The sequence below is a fragment of the Marmota flaviventris genome, chromosome 2 (assembly GCF_047511675.1).
Source record: "Marmota flaviventris isolate mMarFla1 chromosome 2, mMarFla1.hap1, whole genome shotgun sequence".
In the NCBI taxonomy this organism is placed as follows: domain Eukaryota; kingdom Metazoa; phylum Chordata; class Mammalia; order Rodentia; family Sciuridae; genus Marmota; species Marmota flaviventris.
Genome location: NC_092499.1, coordinates 83,118,988 through 83,136,824, shown reverse-complemented (window position 1 = coordinate 83,136,824; position 17,837 = coordinate 83,118,988). Strand labels below are relative to the sequence as shown.

Genomic DNA, 17,837 nt, shown 5'->3' with positions numbered 1-17,837 from the left:
TCCTCCATTAATCCACTATTTTTTAGTCTGAGTTCCTTTGATCATGACACCATCCTTTCAAAAACCTATCTGTGTCCCTTAGCCATTGAACAGAGATAGCCTACCCCACACTGCTGGACCAGTTGATCTTAGCACTGCATAACCTCACCACCCTACAACAGCTGTCGCCAGCTGCTTCCATTCACCAACCCCAGCGCTAACCAGTGAATGATCTGAGACTTCCCATGTGTGAATCATAGATAGCTTCCACTCCCAGGCCCTCACCTGTGTGGGATCCTTTCTTCCCATCAGTTCATACCAGAAGTCTGTGGTGGTCTACCCTCCCAATGAAGCTCTTCCTGAGGGCACCCTTTTTACCTTCCGAGGCTGTTCTAGCCATATGTTTTCTCTCTCTTAATGGGCACACTGTTTATATTTGTACTACATTTTTTTTACATCATTCTTATCTTTAATCCTACCAAACTACAGAAAAGGAGACATGGTAGCATATGATTTGGTGCCCTTGCTTTGTTGAGTCCCAACTCTGCACTTGAAACCTGTATGACTTTGAGCAAGTCACTTTACCTCTTTAAGCCACAGTTTGTATAGATGTAAAATGGAGATGATTACCATAGTCATTTTGCAGCATTAATTAAGAAGATAAAATGAGGTGATTCGTGGATACCACTTAGAACAGCCCTGTGTCTGCTTAAAGCTCATTAAGTCCCAGCTCTTTCAGCTTCTCTCACTCCATGAAGGAACTGAGGAAGTGGCTTCTGTCCTGTTCTTCCTGTGCTGTGTACATTCACTTTACACACAGTGGGCAAACGAACATAAAGAGCAGAGCCAGAAAAGCCCACGTTCGTATATCCCCCTGACGCATCAGCTTGATATATAAGGCAAGCTACTTACTCCCTTTTAGCATCATATTCCTGACGTGCAAAGTGGGGGAGATCACTCCCACCTTGATGAGCTGTGGTAGTCTGTAAAGCACCTGATGTGCATCGCATGTTCTATGATAGCAATAGCATGCTGATGATCAAAGGCTCTGTAGGGAAAATTCCCTGGCTCTTACAGCACTGAAGAATGATTGTTCCATTAAAGGCAGTGGTTCTCAAAATGTCCCTGTTCCAGGGACATCAGTGTCATCCAGACCTTGTTAGAAATGGAAATTATCAGGCCCCATCCCTGTTTGTGGGAGCAAACACTACAGAGTGGGGTCCAGATGATTCTAAGGACCACATAACCCAGGGTTAATAACAGGAAGTCTAATTTAGTTGGTTCAGTTTAAGACATAGGTCTGGTTTGGGAGTATGCGCCCACAATAAAAGCCTTCAGGAGCCTAAAAGGATCTAAGGACCAGCATCTCAGGACCATTGTCTTAGAGGAGGGAGGACCTGACATCTGAAGGCTCCAGGCACAGTGACTTCTCATTCCATCCCGGGGGTAGGGGGTATTTGAGTTCCTCTGCTTGTCTGGTAGCACCATAAGGAGGGTCCTGAGGACTCAGAGAAGTTTCCAGTAGTACCAGAGAAAGAGAGGAACTCAAGTTCTTCAGAGCTGCTTTTTGGGGTCAACAACTCTTGACTTCTTATGATTACAGAGCTAATAGGAACACAGAAGAATGGGAGGACCACGTAACCCAGGGTTAATAACAGGAAATGTAATTTAGTTGGTTCGGTTTAAGACATAGGTCTGGTTTGAGAGTATGCGCCCACAATATAAGCCTTTGGGAGCCTATAAGGATACATCAGTTAACTTGTAAGAATATAAGCGTGTGGGGACAATTTTGCTTAGACTGACAAGATGTGAAAATTATTTAGTATGTCTAATTTTAATGTAAGGTGTTGACACATTTGTAAATACAGAAACTGAAGTTATTGCAAATGATTTCAAGAAACTTGGAAATACTGTGAAGAGCATTGAAATTCCTACAAAGTATTAAAGTCTGAAGAACATTTTAAATATCTCCATTGCTGTGGGGAAAAAAAAGCACAGCTGCTTTTATATTTAGTTATCAGCTTTTTTGGAACATGATACCACATTTATCTTTTTTCTCCTCTTTAGGCTCATTGTATGACATGAAAAATCATCTCTTTGACAGAGTGATTCTGCTAATCCACGTAGAGTTGAAATAGAATTACTCAAGGACTTAGCCAGACATCCACCATGTCTCCCTGCTGTCTGATTCCCCTCCTCCACAATGCTCATTATTGTGACTGGAGGGAACCCTCCAGACAGGACAGCATCTCCAACAGCCAGGCTTCTAGGCTGCAGAACTAAATAAAGGGGCTGCAGAAAAGATGGCCTTGGCCTATAAAAAGACAGTGTTGAAATTTCTGTTGATAATTTTTGTCTCCGGCTTTGGATTCTCTGTGTAAGTTTGGGGAAGGCAGAGCCTTCCTAAAAGGGTTGTCTGATCAAAAACTTTGGACTGGGTCAGGTTGGCCAGAGAGGTAAGAGATGAGAAGTGTAATGGCAAAATATTCTAGATTTTCCTGCGGATTTCGGCTTTCCAAGCTGCCTAGTTAGCTGTAATTAGAATAAATTATAGTTTTGTCTCATATACTATTCAGTTCAGGATAACTACGAGTGAGTCAGATTAAAAGAGAAAGTAAGAAACAGACACCAATGGCTTTTTCTTTTTCTCACCTCTCTTCACTCTTTGGGAGCCACTGAGCACATGTCTACAGTGGAGCTGCCTGGTGATGCAGAGAAGGCACTCAGACACATCAACCAGAGTGTCCATTTCTGCTTAACTAGTTACCTTTTAAAGTCCTGGATTTCAGAGCCATCCCTCGTTGGTGATATCTGTTTAAAAGGACCCATTTAAGTGAGTGGGTAGAAGGCACAGGTGCCTGGAAGGGAAAAAAGACTGCAAGATGCAGAATGTGCGTGCATGCGTGAGCTCCTGCCAGCCAGCCACTCTCCTGTCACTAGGCTGTAGTCACATCACATTTGTTTCTCTCTCTCACTCTGAAGGCTTCTGAGAAGTTTCTAAGAAAGGTAAGTAGCACCTCTCTCATTCCTGTGCTTCTCTGGTAGAACAGCTCTGGGTATCTGCTGATCCGGGGCTGAGGCCATTTCTGAGAAGAGGTGTGGTCCCTGTGTTCTTTCCCAAGGATGTTGCATGACTGTGGTCACAAGCCTTCTTCCACCCATCAGCCCGACACATGCTTCTGGAATGAACTCCTTGGGAGCCCTTGTAATAAGTCTTTTTCTCGGAGTCTGTCTGTCTCAAAATTTTTGTGTTGCTTTGCTGTCAGAGAAGCCACATCTGGTCCATGCTGATATTTTCCTCCTCATTCCCACAGGCAGCACAAGGGGGTGGCCACAGGACCCTGCTCTATGGTCATGCAATCCTCCTGAGGCACTCTTTCAGCGGAATGGTAAGCTCATCTGTTTGTCGGCTTTCACCACTCAAGGAGGAGGAAAAAGATGAAGGGAAGAAACCAGTTACTCCAAATTAACATTAGGAACAAGTTGAAATATAAACAACTATAGTACATTATTGTCTTCCTCAATTTTTTGATTATGTTTTGTGTTTTCTTAATATCTGATACATACCCGCTCCATAAGGAAGACAGACATGTGTTATTGTTGTTTTCTTCACTGAGCCCAATCCAACCAAGTACACTGCCTGATCATACAGATAAATAATTGTTGAATTAATGACTGATCAAATGAACCATGTACTAACTAAGTTCTTGAGTATACGAGGATAACCAGCATAGAAGAAAAACCAGTTGGATGGATTTCTATGACATTTTCCCTCTTTTACTGAGCTAAAAGAAATGGGATGATGTTCAAGGCCTTCAATTCTGGAAGAAATTGAAGGTATTATGTTAATCCAGAGGAAGAAGGAAGATAAGGGAAAAGGCAGTCCATCACAGAGAGCTGGTCAGGATATAACTAATCAGGGATTTAGAACCCAAATACCCAGAATGGAGATAACTTGGTGTTACTTGGGAAAAAACTTGCAAATTTTTAATAAATATGACTTTTGAAGTATAGCTATTATAGATCTCTTGCAGGAATGGTTAAGAATATTATGATCTCAATCAGGTATAATATGGGCCAACTCCAATAACATTTACTCTCAGTTCCTGAGTGTATTATGCTCACTTGCTAACAAGATAAGGGAGATTTGTCTTCTTTCTCTAGCCCTAGTGAAAAGCTGACACATTAATTCAAGACTTTATTTCACACATTTCCACCTGCAGCATGATGCAAAGCTCAACTCAAAGCTTGAACTATGCAGTTGTCACAGGATCAGCAACTGCCTCTTAAATAATTTATTTATTGCTGCATTCTTTTTTTCTGGGCACTGGTAAGAAGTTGACCTGAACATCCATTTGTCCTTCTGGCAAAGCTGAAACAAACAAAAAAATGGCCATTGTAGCTGGAGACCTTTTAATAGTAGGGAAATTTACCCTGCTGTCTCTAGCATTGAAAGGTGATTGCTCTTTTAGAATCTATTCTTATTCATAGGGTTAAATAAAAACCTAACACCTCTCTTTTTCCTACCTAGATAGGTTTAGCAAACTTCAAACTACACATTTATCATGGCTTCAAAAACTCAAGCTAAAACGCTGGTAGGGAAAGGAAGACTTATACTATTTATCATTAAGTTTACTCCTTTAAAAAAAAATTCCACTCACAGTTAACACAGGCTCTGCACTGGTAGTTCCTTTGAAGATTAGTTCTGGGAATAAAGCTTGTGAAATATGACTCTGTACATTGCAATGATTTTCCACCTTTTTGTAGCAAACTAGAAGTATAGTGCAGGAAGCACGTCCCTAGTGAGCATCTACCTCCTGCACCATTTCCAAGGTGTGTTGCTGTGCCACCATGAGGAAGGCAGGAAATGGCCAGGGCTTCCTTTCCTTTAATAAGCTACTTTAAAAATCATCTTTCAGCTTTTATCTGTACATGTTTATGATCAGAAAAAAGTGTAAATGTTGTTTTGAGAAATTTTTAAACTCATAGAAAATTTGACAAACTGAAAAATAAATAAAAGAAGGGAATTGTACGTGGTTCCCACTCCCCAACCCCCACTATCTAAACACAACTTTCATTAACCTGATGTAATTTCCTTTTAGTCTAGTTGTAAACATTTAAATTTTGTATACATTAACTATATAAAGTATAATTTTGTATATGACTTTGTAGCTCAGGGTATTGTAAACAAAGTTCCATGCTTTTACACATTCTTGATAAATACTATTAACAACATAATATTCCATAAAATAGAAGTACTACAGTTTATCTAACTTTCCATTATTCTTGATCATTTATGTTCCATTTATGTTGTTCCCAATTTAAAATTTCCAGCATTTCATTGAACTAAAACATATTTCAAATTTATTTCTGTAACATAGTTCTGTATGTTAAATCAAGAGAGCATCAAATAACAGCCTCTTTGAGGCTTTAAATTTATTATAGAAGTATTTCCCCAAAGCATTGTACCATTTAACCTTCCAACAGGCAAGATAGATGAGCCCATTTCTCAGGAGCTCACTGTTGAGGCTAGCTAATGATGGGGTACCAAGACCCTATAGGAGAGTCTGACTTCACTAGCATCTGCTCTTGTTTTGCAGTATCTAACTTGTTTGACGACATCAAGATCCCAGACAGATAAGCTTGCCTTTGATGTAGGTCTACAGGAGCAAGCCACAGGTAAGTCACCATCCCTGAGCTCCTGCCCTGTGGGGTTTTATACTAAAAGCTTTCACTTACTCACTTGGGATTCCAAACCAATCAGGTCAAGAAACAGGTTTGGAAAAATTTTAGAAAATGAAGCACTAAAGAAAGAATATGTGAGGGGCTGGGGTTATAGCTCAGGGGTAGAGTACTTGTCTCACACAGGTGAGTCACTGGACTTGATCCTTTGCACCAAATAAAAATAAAGAATGTGTGAAGTGTATGGAAACATAGAAACTAAGCGTGAAGAAGAAAATAAGGCTTTAACCACAAGTGCTTTGAGTCTCAGAGAAAAACTAGTCTTTAGGGTTTGATACTTAAAGTAAGAGCTATCATTCCTGATAAGAACCAATGTAACTGAATAACTGCTAAGAAAAAAATAAAGGCAGCGTAATAACAGTTTACGTAATAAAGGATAGCGTCCAGGTTAAAGGGGCAGGCCCTTTTATTTTGCAGTGACCAAGCTATTTCTAAAGCAGTTTTCCAGCTGTTAGTCAGCCAATTCTGCCGTTCCAGTGTGTTCCCTTTAGTATCTTTTACTTCATATTTTTCTTTAAATTTACTTTCCCACTTAGAATTTTATAGGCCAAAATTTTATTATTCCTTTAAGTAGAAAACCAGTGTTGCTCACCATAAAAGTAAATACAGTGAAAAGAAAAACATGATAAATAATTGAGATGTTGACAAATATTAGAAAAGTGTTAGTTTCACTAGTTCTACATTGATTTTTTTTCAGATAGAACTAGTTTAAAAGAGAATAGAGTAGTAAAAAGAAAATTATCATATGATTCAATTCCATTCCATTTGTCTTTTAATAATGGTATATATCATAAATTTGGGGATTCTCTGGCTTTTTCTTTTTTTTTCCTGAAGCAATCAAAAATATTGATAGTCAAAATGTAGCTTCTAAGTAAGGTGGTGACCAGGATGATACTGCAGAGGAACAGCTAACCTAGGGGTATAATGTGCTCTCTATGGCTGGGAATATTCATAGCCGATCTCACCATCTGTCAAGGTCAGTATGGAATTCCTGCTCCATTTAGAGGTTAGGTTATTGCTAACCAGGATTCTCAGTTGCAAACAGAAACTGATTCGGGTTAACTCGAACCAAATAAGAATTTATTCAGATATATAGAATATTTGGTAGAACAATCACTAAAGCTGGAACTCCCGACTTGGAAATTGGAATGCCAGAAAAGGACAGGCCAGGGAAGAACCACAGCAGAGGGCAAACTCTAAGTACGTCTAATTTGAATACAGTCTTGAATATCATGACATTTTCCCAAAATAGGGAGGGGCTTCCCATGTTGGGTAGCCAAAGAAGGACAAAAGTCTGTGTTGTTACTCTAACATTGGGCCAGCTTATAAAGGATACACATTGTTTCACTTCATAGGTTGTCAAAAAAAAAAACAAAACCCTAATATCTAAACCATCTTTAGCTATTGTTTCTGTGTATTGGCACAGTGGGGTCCTAAGAGTGCCCTAGGAGAGCACCTTTCTCCCTATCCCCTCTTCTCCTTTTTGAACAAAGCAGAAGACTAGGCTGCTTCTTCCCATTATGAGTTTTTTTTTCCCCTTGAACATAAGATTATATTTGAATTTTTATTTGGTGTTTCTTTATTTTCACCTAAAGTGTTTTTCTTAAAATATAATTTCCTCTAAGGTGTTGTCAACTGTTGCTGAAAATTGCCAAATGAGTGAAGTGCCTCTCTCTGAATATGAGTTGGCCTCTCTATATAAACCCACTGTCAATCTTGGAGCTTATAATTGGAAAAGTCATATATGGTCATTTTATTTACATCAGTAAAATGACTTTATACTTCATGAAAGTTGGGAAGAAATTGAAAAATAACACTTTCTAGTTATGTGATCAGGGATTCTATATTAACTACTAGAGCCTTCAATAAAAATGGAGGAAAAAAAATAACAGCAGAGAATATTACTCTTTTGGGTACTTTTTTCAGAGTTCCTGAAATCAGACTTGGTGGGAATTGTGACAGACTAGGCAAACATGTGATCAAGATTATGTCAAGATCAAGTCAGCTGATGAGATGTGGCAAGAAACAGGGGTTCTTAGCTGGGTCTTTGTGAAAATTTTAGGCCTAAAGTAGTTTACTTTTATTTCACCTGGCTCTCCACAACCCATTTCATATTCTCTTTAAATAAGGGTGGCCTGGTATTTGTGAAGAAGAAAGAGAAGCACATGCAGCCATGACAGGGATCTCCTCATCATAGGAGGAGACTCATGTGCAATCCAACAGGGTGGGATCCTGGTTTCTGACTGGATGATCCTATGAATGCACTTTAGACAGAGAAAAGTCTTCAGAGTTGTGAATAAGTAGACTGCTTATTGTTTGAGGGGAATCTCCAGGAAAATGTGAGAGGAGAAAGTTTGGGGGATGGGGATGGAGGTTTGAACATTTTGGAAGCTCTTATCCCCCTACACACTGGGTAATTAATTCCAAACAGAACTGATGATAAATTTACCCTTGATTTTACTTAATTCTTCCTGTTCTCCTGTTAAAGTGTTTTATTATTATTGTTTTATTCTTTTAAGGATTTAGTCATAACTTTAGAATCTAGACTTGGAAAGAAATCTGTTTTTAAAAATATATATATCGCACACACTTAAAGTGCTGGTATGTATTCTAGGGCCAGTGATGGGCTCATCCTCTTGATTCAAGGAACAGCTCTCTCCCTGAGTTCCAGAGCACTCTTCCCTTCACAAGCATGCCTGCTCAAGGCTTACCTCATGCCTGATGCCCTCCCATGGTCCACAGAGCACATAAAGGATACACATCATTTTCCCCTTCAAATATCCCATGAGTTTAAACTTAAAGTAATACCTATGCATAGTTTAAAGAGAGAAATTGAAGCTTATCATAAACATCAGTCTCCTACCCTCCTGAGCTCCCTGCTCTGAACTGTTCATATCTGGGGTACCTACTTTCAGCTCCTTCAGTATTATTCCCATTTTTGATAGATGTGTATACACTGCTATTTTATTATTCTTTTTAGATTAGGTGTTATCTATTGATGTTCTGATAAAAATTAACTCATATTCATTCTATTCTTCTCTATCGTCTCTCTCCACACTCCCAATGTATTTACATCTATTTTTATCTAATGAACAAATCCACGTTAACCCTTTACATTGTCATATTTGTCACTTTTATTTGAAATAAGCCACGTAATATGCTAAGATCATGTTTATTTTATTTTACTAATTTTTGATTTACCAGTAGTCAGTTGCCTATTTGTCAAGTTTTGGTTACCCAGTCATTTTTTTCATTTCCAAATGTTCCCACAGAACTGAAACTCTCCCCTCATTAAACTCAATTATATTATCCCTCTGTCAGTTTCATCTTCTTAGAAATATCCACCATCATTCAGGGCCTTCCCTTTGCCTCTTTCTGTGTTTCCTGAATCTTGTGGGTTTTTCCTTTCTTGGCTGACCACTTCACCTTGGTGAAGCATGCTGCTCAGTAGCTTTTATAGCAAAGGTCCATTGGGGAGATAATTGTTATCCGAACATTTCTTAATTATAACTTCATAAGCACTTCATAGTTTAGTTTAATTTTGTGCATTGGAGAAAAAATTTCTCCTCATCTTCCTGAAGGCTTTCTTCTAGCTTAAGGTCTGGCTGTTGAGAAGTCTACATTCTGATTCCTGATGCTTGGTATGTAACTATTTTTTTCTTTTCTCAATGCTTAGATCTTTTCACCCTGGTGTTAGTAATTGCACAATGTGTCTTGTTCCTGTTTCACAGGAATGGACCTTGGTGTAGGTCTCTATTCTTCATTACATGAGACACTTCATAGGTCCTTTCAATTTGTTTGGAAATGATTATCTTTCAGCAATGGAAAAATTTTAATAATAATATTTCTTTGTTACTTTCCTCTGTTCTTGCTTTCTGAAATTCCTCTAGATGGATTTTCTAATTCTCTTTTTGCTCCTATTTCTAATCTGTTTTTCTTTCTGGAAGAATTTTTCCACTTGTAATCCTTTTTTTTTTTTTTTTTCCTATTTTCTTTTTTTCAGGATCGAAGGGTATTTTATTTTTCTCTAAAGGGGTTCTTCAGAGAAAAGCAGAGCTTTCCTCTTACCTCTCTGATATTATTAATTGTAAGATTTTATAAAGTTCTTTTTTTTCTTTATTTCCTCCAGCCTTGCCCCCTTTCTGCTTTGTTCCTGTCATTTTGTATTGGGGACTTGGCTCAGGTTTCTGGTGATCGGTGATCTTCCCTCCTGTTCAGGTAAAGACAGCAGAAGTTGCCTGGAAGCTGACTGTGGCTTGACATCTTCTGAGCCTCGCTCTTGTAGTGTGGCAGAGACCTGGGCCTTTTGTGGGAGATCCTCGGCCCACAGTATTTTTTATCCTAAATAGTTTGGCTACCCTAAAAATTAATCTTCAACTCTGGGCAGCAGAGCTGGGGTGGTTCCGCTTTGCAGGGGGCACTCTGGAAGCTGAGAGGTAGAAGCAGAAGGGAAGAGGTGGGCTTTTACTAATCCAGTGTAAAGTTTCAATTACTCCATCCTCAGCAGGACACTGCTTCCTCCTCTGATGTGCCTGGTATTTCCAAGGCCAGATCCTTGGTAGTTTGCCATTTGATTGACTAGAATTCTCTTGTAGCAAGGAGGGGGATAAGTCAACTGTGCAGGACAGGGACGGGACCTGGGGATTGGATGTCCTTTGAAGCTTTCAGCCAGCCCTCCCTTTTTCAACCCATCTTTAGCTCCTTCCTTCACAAGTAAATTTTATCTCCAATCCCAGAGATTTTTTCTGAAAAATATAGGCTATATATTTATTCATTGGTGGTTTCTTCTCTATTTCTTACTCAAAGACTTGGGTGTTTGCTTTCTCTTGGATAAAAGCATCTATCTGCTTTACTTTTTCTAACAATTTCTCTTCCTTGCTTTGACCTTGTTATCTGTTGTCTTAGTCCTTATAGGTTTAAGCCTTTATGAAATCCCTTTTCTGCTGGGCATGGTGGAACATGCCTGTAATCCCAGCATCTTGGGGAGGCTGAGACAGGAGGATCTCAAATTCAAACCTCAGATACTTAGCAAGGCCCTAAGCAACTTATTGAGGCCCTGTCTTAAAATAAAAGACTTTTTAAAAGGCTGGGGATATGGCTCAGTAGCTCTTAAGCACCCCTGGGTTCAATCCCTGGTACCAAAAAAAAAAAAAAAAAACTTTTCTAATGTTTTAATAGTATTTCATAAAAGGTGGGGGGCAAAGATAAAAGTGTCTAAGTGTGCAGTATACCAGTGAAATAAATTCTTGGATTTAAAAGGGAAAGCATTTTTCTATATGCTTTGAAAACACTCTAACTTCTATGACGTCTGATCTCCAATACTCTTTGCCACACCCTGTCATTCTGGACATGAAAGATAGGTGTAATCAAGGAATATGTGAGGCCAGCTGGAATGGTTACAGGTTAATGGAAATTTAAGTCTGAGGTAGGGGAAGAGAGAATTTGAGGGTTGTTATCAGGAGGAAGGAGAGTGAGGGACAGAATGAGAGACCCTGCCCTCCAGGAAGCAACAACTAACTCAGGAGCCTTCACGTAGGAGAAGCCTGTTGGTGGACCATACATCCTGCTTCCAAACAAAGGTCAGAGGGAGAGAAGGTTCGAATTGGCGATGACCTAATCCTCGTCAGTGTGTCCTCTGAAAGATACCTCGTAAGTACCTCATTCAACAGCTGCTTTTCAATTCCGGAATTTTTCCCTTTAGGAGTAGAAAGCCAAGGAAAATTGATCCTCAGCATGTTGAGCAGGATAAGATGCCTCTTCACATTACACTTGAGAAATGGAAACTTCTCTCCCATACCAGGTGCTCGTGGGGCCTGGAACTCAGCTGTTAGTTACCCTTTGAGTTTCTAGTGTTATGTCCAGCAAACTCTGCCAACATGTCCCAGGCATTATTCACACATGAGTTAACGTGACATGAATTAACGTGACTATGATTACCACATGGTTTAGCTTTTGCCCAGTAGAGAACAAATCAAAAAGAATGTCATACAGGAAAATAGCATTCGTTGGAGAAAGAATGAAAATTTAAAATGTGTTAGAGCCTGGGGTGCTGCAGAAGTGGGAGATGCAGGTGAGATCTCGCAGCTGGGGATGAGAACCAGGCAGACATCACTGACACCAGCCCCCTTGTGGAGGATGGGGATGCCTAAAGAGAAGTTTTAAGCTTCTCAACAGTTTTTCATAGTCAACCCTATCAGATTTCGCTTTGCCTTGTCCACATGCCGGAGTTCTTTTTCCCATCTGTGAGTTTCCTTATCCTACAGAGAATAGACCTTTTGTGACTTCGTGTTGAATCAGGGATCCAGCTGAGGGGATGAAGTCAACTTGTCTGCCACCTCTGAGGCTGAATACTTCCTCTTCCCCAAAGAAAGTATCCCACTTTGAAGCTGCTTCTAGATTGGGTGGAGAAATTTCCCACAGGCTATGTAGAAAAAACCAGATAACAGACAGGCTGTTTAATTTAATCCTTGAAATTGTAGGTGAGCTACTCTGACAGGACTAGACTGGTGATTTAAAGAGTGTTTCATTTCTGTTTCTGCTGCAGCATCTCTCGATATCAAATGGTAACATACAAGTGGATGCCTCCTTCATGCAAACACTCTGGAATGTACATCCTACCTGCTCAGGAAGTAGCATCGAAGAAGGTGTGCTTTTTTTGTGTATGCAGTCAGCTCTGAGCCTGCCAATCTCTCTTGTGTGCATATATTGACATTTTTCATTTCCCAGCTCCCACCAAAATGTCTTCGTATACAGGTAGCATGGTTTTAGTTCACATAAATTTATTTATCTGATGTCTGTATGGATTTTTTTCTTTCCTTCTGATTACATGAGCATCCCGACTTTATTTTTCAATCCACCATTAGCTTAGCACTGTATGCATTCAGACTTGAATCACATCTTCATTTTTATATATGGTTATGAGTTACAGGTAGACAGACCTCAGCAACTTCTATTTTAGAAGTGATCTTTTGCCAACAAGGTGATACTTTACAACTTCCTCTGCAGTAAAACTGTTTTTGATTATTTGCTTTAACTTATGGAAGACCATTTAAAAATCAGTGAATATTTCTCAGTATGTTATTTTTTCCTTGGAAATAACATCATATCACTTTGCTCTCGTATCCTACTTTCCTGAGCCAGGCAGTCAATGTACCTTGCAGGTTATGTAATAAACATACTGGCCTTGGCTCACTTGTAGTTAATACCACAGCTGAGCAGAATAATAAAATGTGAATGACCTGTGGGTTATTGCATTTCATTCTGGCACTTTACAGCAAGATCAGAATATTTAAAAATAGTTATATCACAGACTTTAACCCTATTTTTCTTCCTTAGCCTACTAAGTTTCAAACTGGGAGTGCCATCAGTGCTGTGTTTGAAAATAGAAAAATAAGAGTTGTCAAGGTGATACCCCAGTTTTAGATGGCATCATAGCTAAGCTGCATAACTGGGAAATGACAAGTTCTTAACTCTTTGGAAACATGTGGAAAACAGTGAAAAGGCAGGGTGCATTCAGCCCCCTTTCTGGATGCTGGGGTTAACCCACCAACTTAAGTCTATTCTCAACCTTCCTCTTCCAGTCAGGAGAAACCCCAGGTTTCAATCTTCCCCTGCAAAGTTTTGACTCAATCCTATGTTAAGTTTTTCATTATCAATATAGGAATAAAATTCTCTCAGTCTCAACAGAGGGCTTATAGAGATTAATGAAGCAGCATTTGCAAATCATGTCAAAAAGGTTCTCATAGAAGTGTTGAGTGCCTTTGTGGTGAGGTAATCTGGGTAGCTCATCACTTGTGCCATTCAGCTCTGCAGAAAATGCCCTTGGAGCATCCACTACTGAGAAATGCCCTTCATCCCTCAGGAGCATTAGCAATCCTCCTCATTATGTGTCTTTCCTGACGGTGGCACCATGTTTTAGTTAAGAAAACCTAAACCAGCACTTGCAGTTTTCTCTGGTGAATAGGGCTGATTGAAGGAGCCCACAAACTGTTAATGATGAACTCCTAAGAGGGAGTGGCCTCACTCTCAGGAGATGAGGGAGGGTTTAATCAAGAACTTGATCCCCGAGAGAGCTAATTTTCTAAATAAAATTAATTAAGAATTCCCTTATGAATTATTTTTAATGCAAAAACATATAGCTGGAAATATTAGTACAACAAGATATAGGAATATTGGAAAAAGACTTCTGTATATTTTTTTTAAAGTTCAAAGAAATCCTTGCCTAGATTAAAACAAAAAAACAAAAAACCCTGAGCTGACAAGTATTACACTGTCACTGTAACAGATGCACTGATAACACCCTTTCCCCCCCCTCTGGCATGATTTCTCATTACTGTAATCCAGCACCCAAAATAGTTCACGACAGCCCCCCCAAGTGATCTAATTATATGACTTAAAATTCTGAATCAGACATTGAGCATATTAAGTCCATGTGTCTCCTGAGAACAGAGTAGCCTGGAGAATTGGGTGGTAGGGGGTGTTGTATTTTTAATTCAGGGGAATAACAAACCCTTCTTTTTTTCTTTTTTGTGCAAAGCAAGCTCAGACTGGGGACTCACTCCTGCTTGTATGTTCTTTGAATTAAGGCTCAGAATTTATTTGAAGACTACTGGGTGATCATGTCCTTGAAGTTCATTGTTTCCTTTTAGTATCTGAGCTCCATAATTATTGTGATTCCTTTATTCTGAAAACTTAGTCCTCTTGATAGCACCATCCACATTTGTCCACCACAGATGCTAGAGAGTACTTCTGCTTCCGCCTTTGTGCTTGAGGAGTACCATCCAGATTTGATCTACATTTGTTAAACATATTTCTCAAGACAGCTCTTTACAGCAGTTTGCTGTCCCCCTTCACAGCACCTTTCTTTCTTTCCAAGGACTGTGATTTGGATTTTACCATAAAGCTTAGACATTGAGATTGAACAAATTTATCTGGGAATTTGGTTTTGTATGTATTTACATAATAAGTAACTAGAAAATCCTTATCCTCCTCATATTAGCAACTTTGATTTTCATTTGTTTTTCAGTGATATCAATTGACACACTATTTTCACCTTTCCTTTTGATGTTGAACTTGCTCATTTCTGAAACTCTCTATTTAGCTTTTAGTATTAGAGTTGTTTTGACTTTCTTGTTATTTCTGCCTGAGGCCTGAATTCGTGGAATTTACAATTTCCCAAATGCATCTCTTGGTGTGTTCTGTAACTGGCACAGACCCGCATGATTTTACCCTTTTAAACAGTGTTCCCTTTAAACTTTCCATTAGTTCATGGTAGAATGTGATCATTTTTCAGGCTACCTACTTGGTGGACACGTGGTACGTCTTTTCCATGGTCATGACGAGTGTCTGACGATACCATCTACAGACCAGAATGATTCCCAGCACAGGTAAGCTAATAGCTGCCTCTTCCTCCTACCTGCTGTCAGCCCCAGATGACACAAACTAAAGAATTTGCATTTGTGTTTGGCCGCAGATGAATTATGCAGGTGTTGCTCAATTGGCAAGCCTTCCTACAGCCATGAATTCCAGTTTGCAAAATAGGAGTGGCAGGATAGTAGCATTTGCTCACAGGAAGAGCTATCTATGCATACCCTTCTTAGGCAAGCAATTCTATAATGCTTCCCAAGCCCTTTTTCTTCAGGTGCTCCCAAGTCTAAGGAGTTTCCGGTTACATTGACTAGAGACTAAAGCACCCATTTTGGAGATGGAAATTGGGATAATCATCCTAGTAAATCTGTGTGCTTACACAAATTATTCACTGGGTTCTTCAAAGGCAAATCATCTCTATTCTTCCCCTTCCACGTGCTAAGTAATTAAGGTGGAGCTAGTTGATTTAGTTTTGCTTATTCCCAACTAGCATTGGAGAAACCCAAAGTCAATGTCCAATAGGAACTGGATTCAGCGGGAGGTGGTGCAAGGGCAAGGGAGGTGGCTAGAGGATGCCACTGAACTGATGTTCTCTTTGGTCCTCCAGTTGAACCTTGACAGATGTGTATCAAAAAATCCAAACCTATATAATACAAGATACTAGTTCAAGTCTTAATACTAAACTGATATATATTTTTTTAAATCAAACTTCTGATCCACATTAGACTGAATTTGGGATAACAGTGAGTGTGATCTGGTGGTGATGCTTTCTTTTCCATTTGTGTAATGCCTATGGGAAACTTAACCACATTTCTTTTCCTTCATTGGAGACATGGGCTCACAAATCTTCACAAGTTGGAGATTGTCTAGGTCAGGTTCCTGCCAAAGATTCCACACTGACTGATTTCAGATGGAAGCCTAGAAGCCAGAGCTTTTGGCTGTCCTTCAGGGCTCATTCCTTATTTGTACTAAAGGAGCCCAGAAACGCTATACTTGGACGTAATATCTGTGCCTCTTAGAAGCTATCCATTGGCAATATGAATCCCTTATACCTCTGAATCTCTTCTACTTGCTGTGTCCTCTGAATAGCATTTCATGAGAACCAAATGTGACCTAGAACAGTATTTAGAGCACAGATCTATATCAAAAGTCATGATTAATTCACTCCCTGCCTCACCAACACTGGTCCAGTTGTTGACAGTTACCTCTGAGTAGGGAAGTTCGGTTGACCTGATTTCCCTTAGAGTTAAGAATCTCCCACCCAGAGCAATGTCAGGCAAGCCTATTCAGTTGCAGGATTCTTTCCCTTTTGTGTTAGGTAGTGAGACTATGCAATAGCTCATTTGCTGTCTGCTACATCAAGTTTTGCAGGGAGCTAAATAACTAAAGTTTTGTGGTTGAGCTTTACTATTATCTGTATCTAAGATGGAATACACTAGAACTTCACTATCTCTTCTTCCCATTCCTGTTCTACTTTTAAGGATAGAAATTTGGAAAAAGTGAAGTACTCACCATGAGCTCCCAACACCCTGCCCCACCCCATAGAACCACAGCCTGGGTAGAAACTAGGCTGCTTGGAGAGGTTGTCATTTGGTGAGCATCCCTACAACAAAGGAAAGGCAGGGCAGGTGTTTGAAAGGAGGGGTGAGGAGATTGAGTTAGAGAGCAGCCTCCAAAATGGGCTTAAGGAAGCAACATGCATTCCATGACTGAGATAAGAGAGGAGGTGGCCTACCTTTGGCGTAGGACTCCATGGACTCTAATTTGTTTTATAAGAAGAAACACCAATTAAAAATAAGAGGGCTTATCCCTTTCCTTTGTAAGGAAACAGGGGTTGAGATTGAAGCAAGTAAGCAGATATTGGGTATGCTGAAGTTTTGTATGAGTTGACGTGTCAATCAAAGTGGAATACTTCGGTTTTATTTGATGTCCGGGTGACATAAGTGGCCTTTTCCTTATCTTCTTTTGTCAGGAAATTCCTCAGATCTGGCCAGATGGTCAGAAACACTGAAATCTGGGAGAGAATAAGGGAACAGGAAATGGGGAACATGCCGAAATTCCAGCAGCCATGAAGGCATGCTGTGGTGCTGGCTCTCCAGAGGAAATCATTTTTATTCCCTCTTAAACTCTGGGAGCAGTCAGGCTCAATAGACAGAGACTCCCAGAATGGAAACCCAAAATCAACAATATCACATTCTGAGCTCTGATCCCCAGCTCTGCCTCTGGCTTGTCAAACACCCTGGGATAAGTCATTTAACCTATTGAAGCTAAGGCTGAGCTGTCAGCCAAGCTTTCAAAAGCACCTCAGCTCACCACCCACTTCACTCCTCTCCTTGGAATTGTTTTAGAGAACAGGAACAAGTTGTTTCAACCTCAGTAACCTTGTGAGATCAAACAGATCAAGCTGCCAGAATGTCCCAGGTAGGAAGAATGGATTTTGAAGAATCCCTCAGATATCAGGAGTAGGGGGTTCTCTAGGGCCAGCCCCTGTGCTGTCTCACCTGTGACCTAGAGTCAGCCACTTTACCTCCCCCTGAGGGATCCTTCCAGTTTTCACTGTGTTTTAAAAGTATAAATCCATTTATAAAAGACACAAAACTACATCATGGAACTCAGCCCTAAATACTTGGAGCATTCTGTGTTAGTGTCATGGTATATGACTGGGATAATTTGATCCTATTGCAGAAATGGAGATGTTCTTGTCCCCTTTTTTTACTTTACCCTAGTGATCCATGAACTGGTGAGCAGTT

At 39.8% G+C, this 17,837-nt stretch overlaps 1 protein-coding gene across 1 annotated transcript in view; it reads left to right on the top strand.

Moving 5' to 3' along the window:
• Ryr3 (ryanodine receptor 3) overlaps positions 1-17,837 on the top strand; it is a 360,681-nt gene that overhangs the window by 63,603 nt on the left and 279,241 nt on the right. The window contains exons 4-8 of the mRNA XM_071607412.1: positions 3,294-3,368; positions 5,580-5,658; positions 11,258-11,370; positions 12,266-12,365; positions 15,014-15,107. Of these exons, the coding sequence (XP_071463513.1) occupies positions 3,294-3,368; positions 5,580-5,658; positions 11,258-11,370; positions 12,266-12,365; positions 15,014-15,107 (461 nt within the window). The remainder of the gene's footprint in view (positions 1-3,293; positions 3,369-5,579; positions 5,659-11,257; positions 11,371-12,265; positions 12,366-15,013; positions 15,108-17,837) is intronic.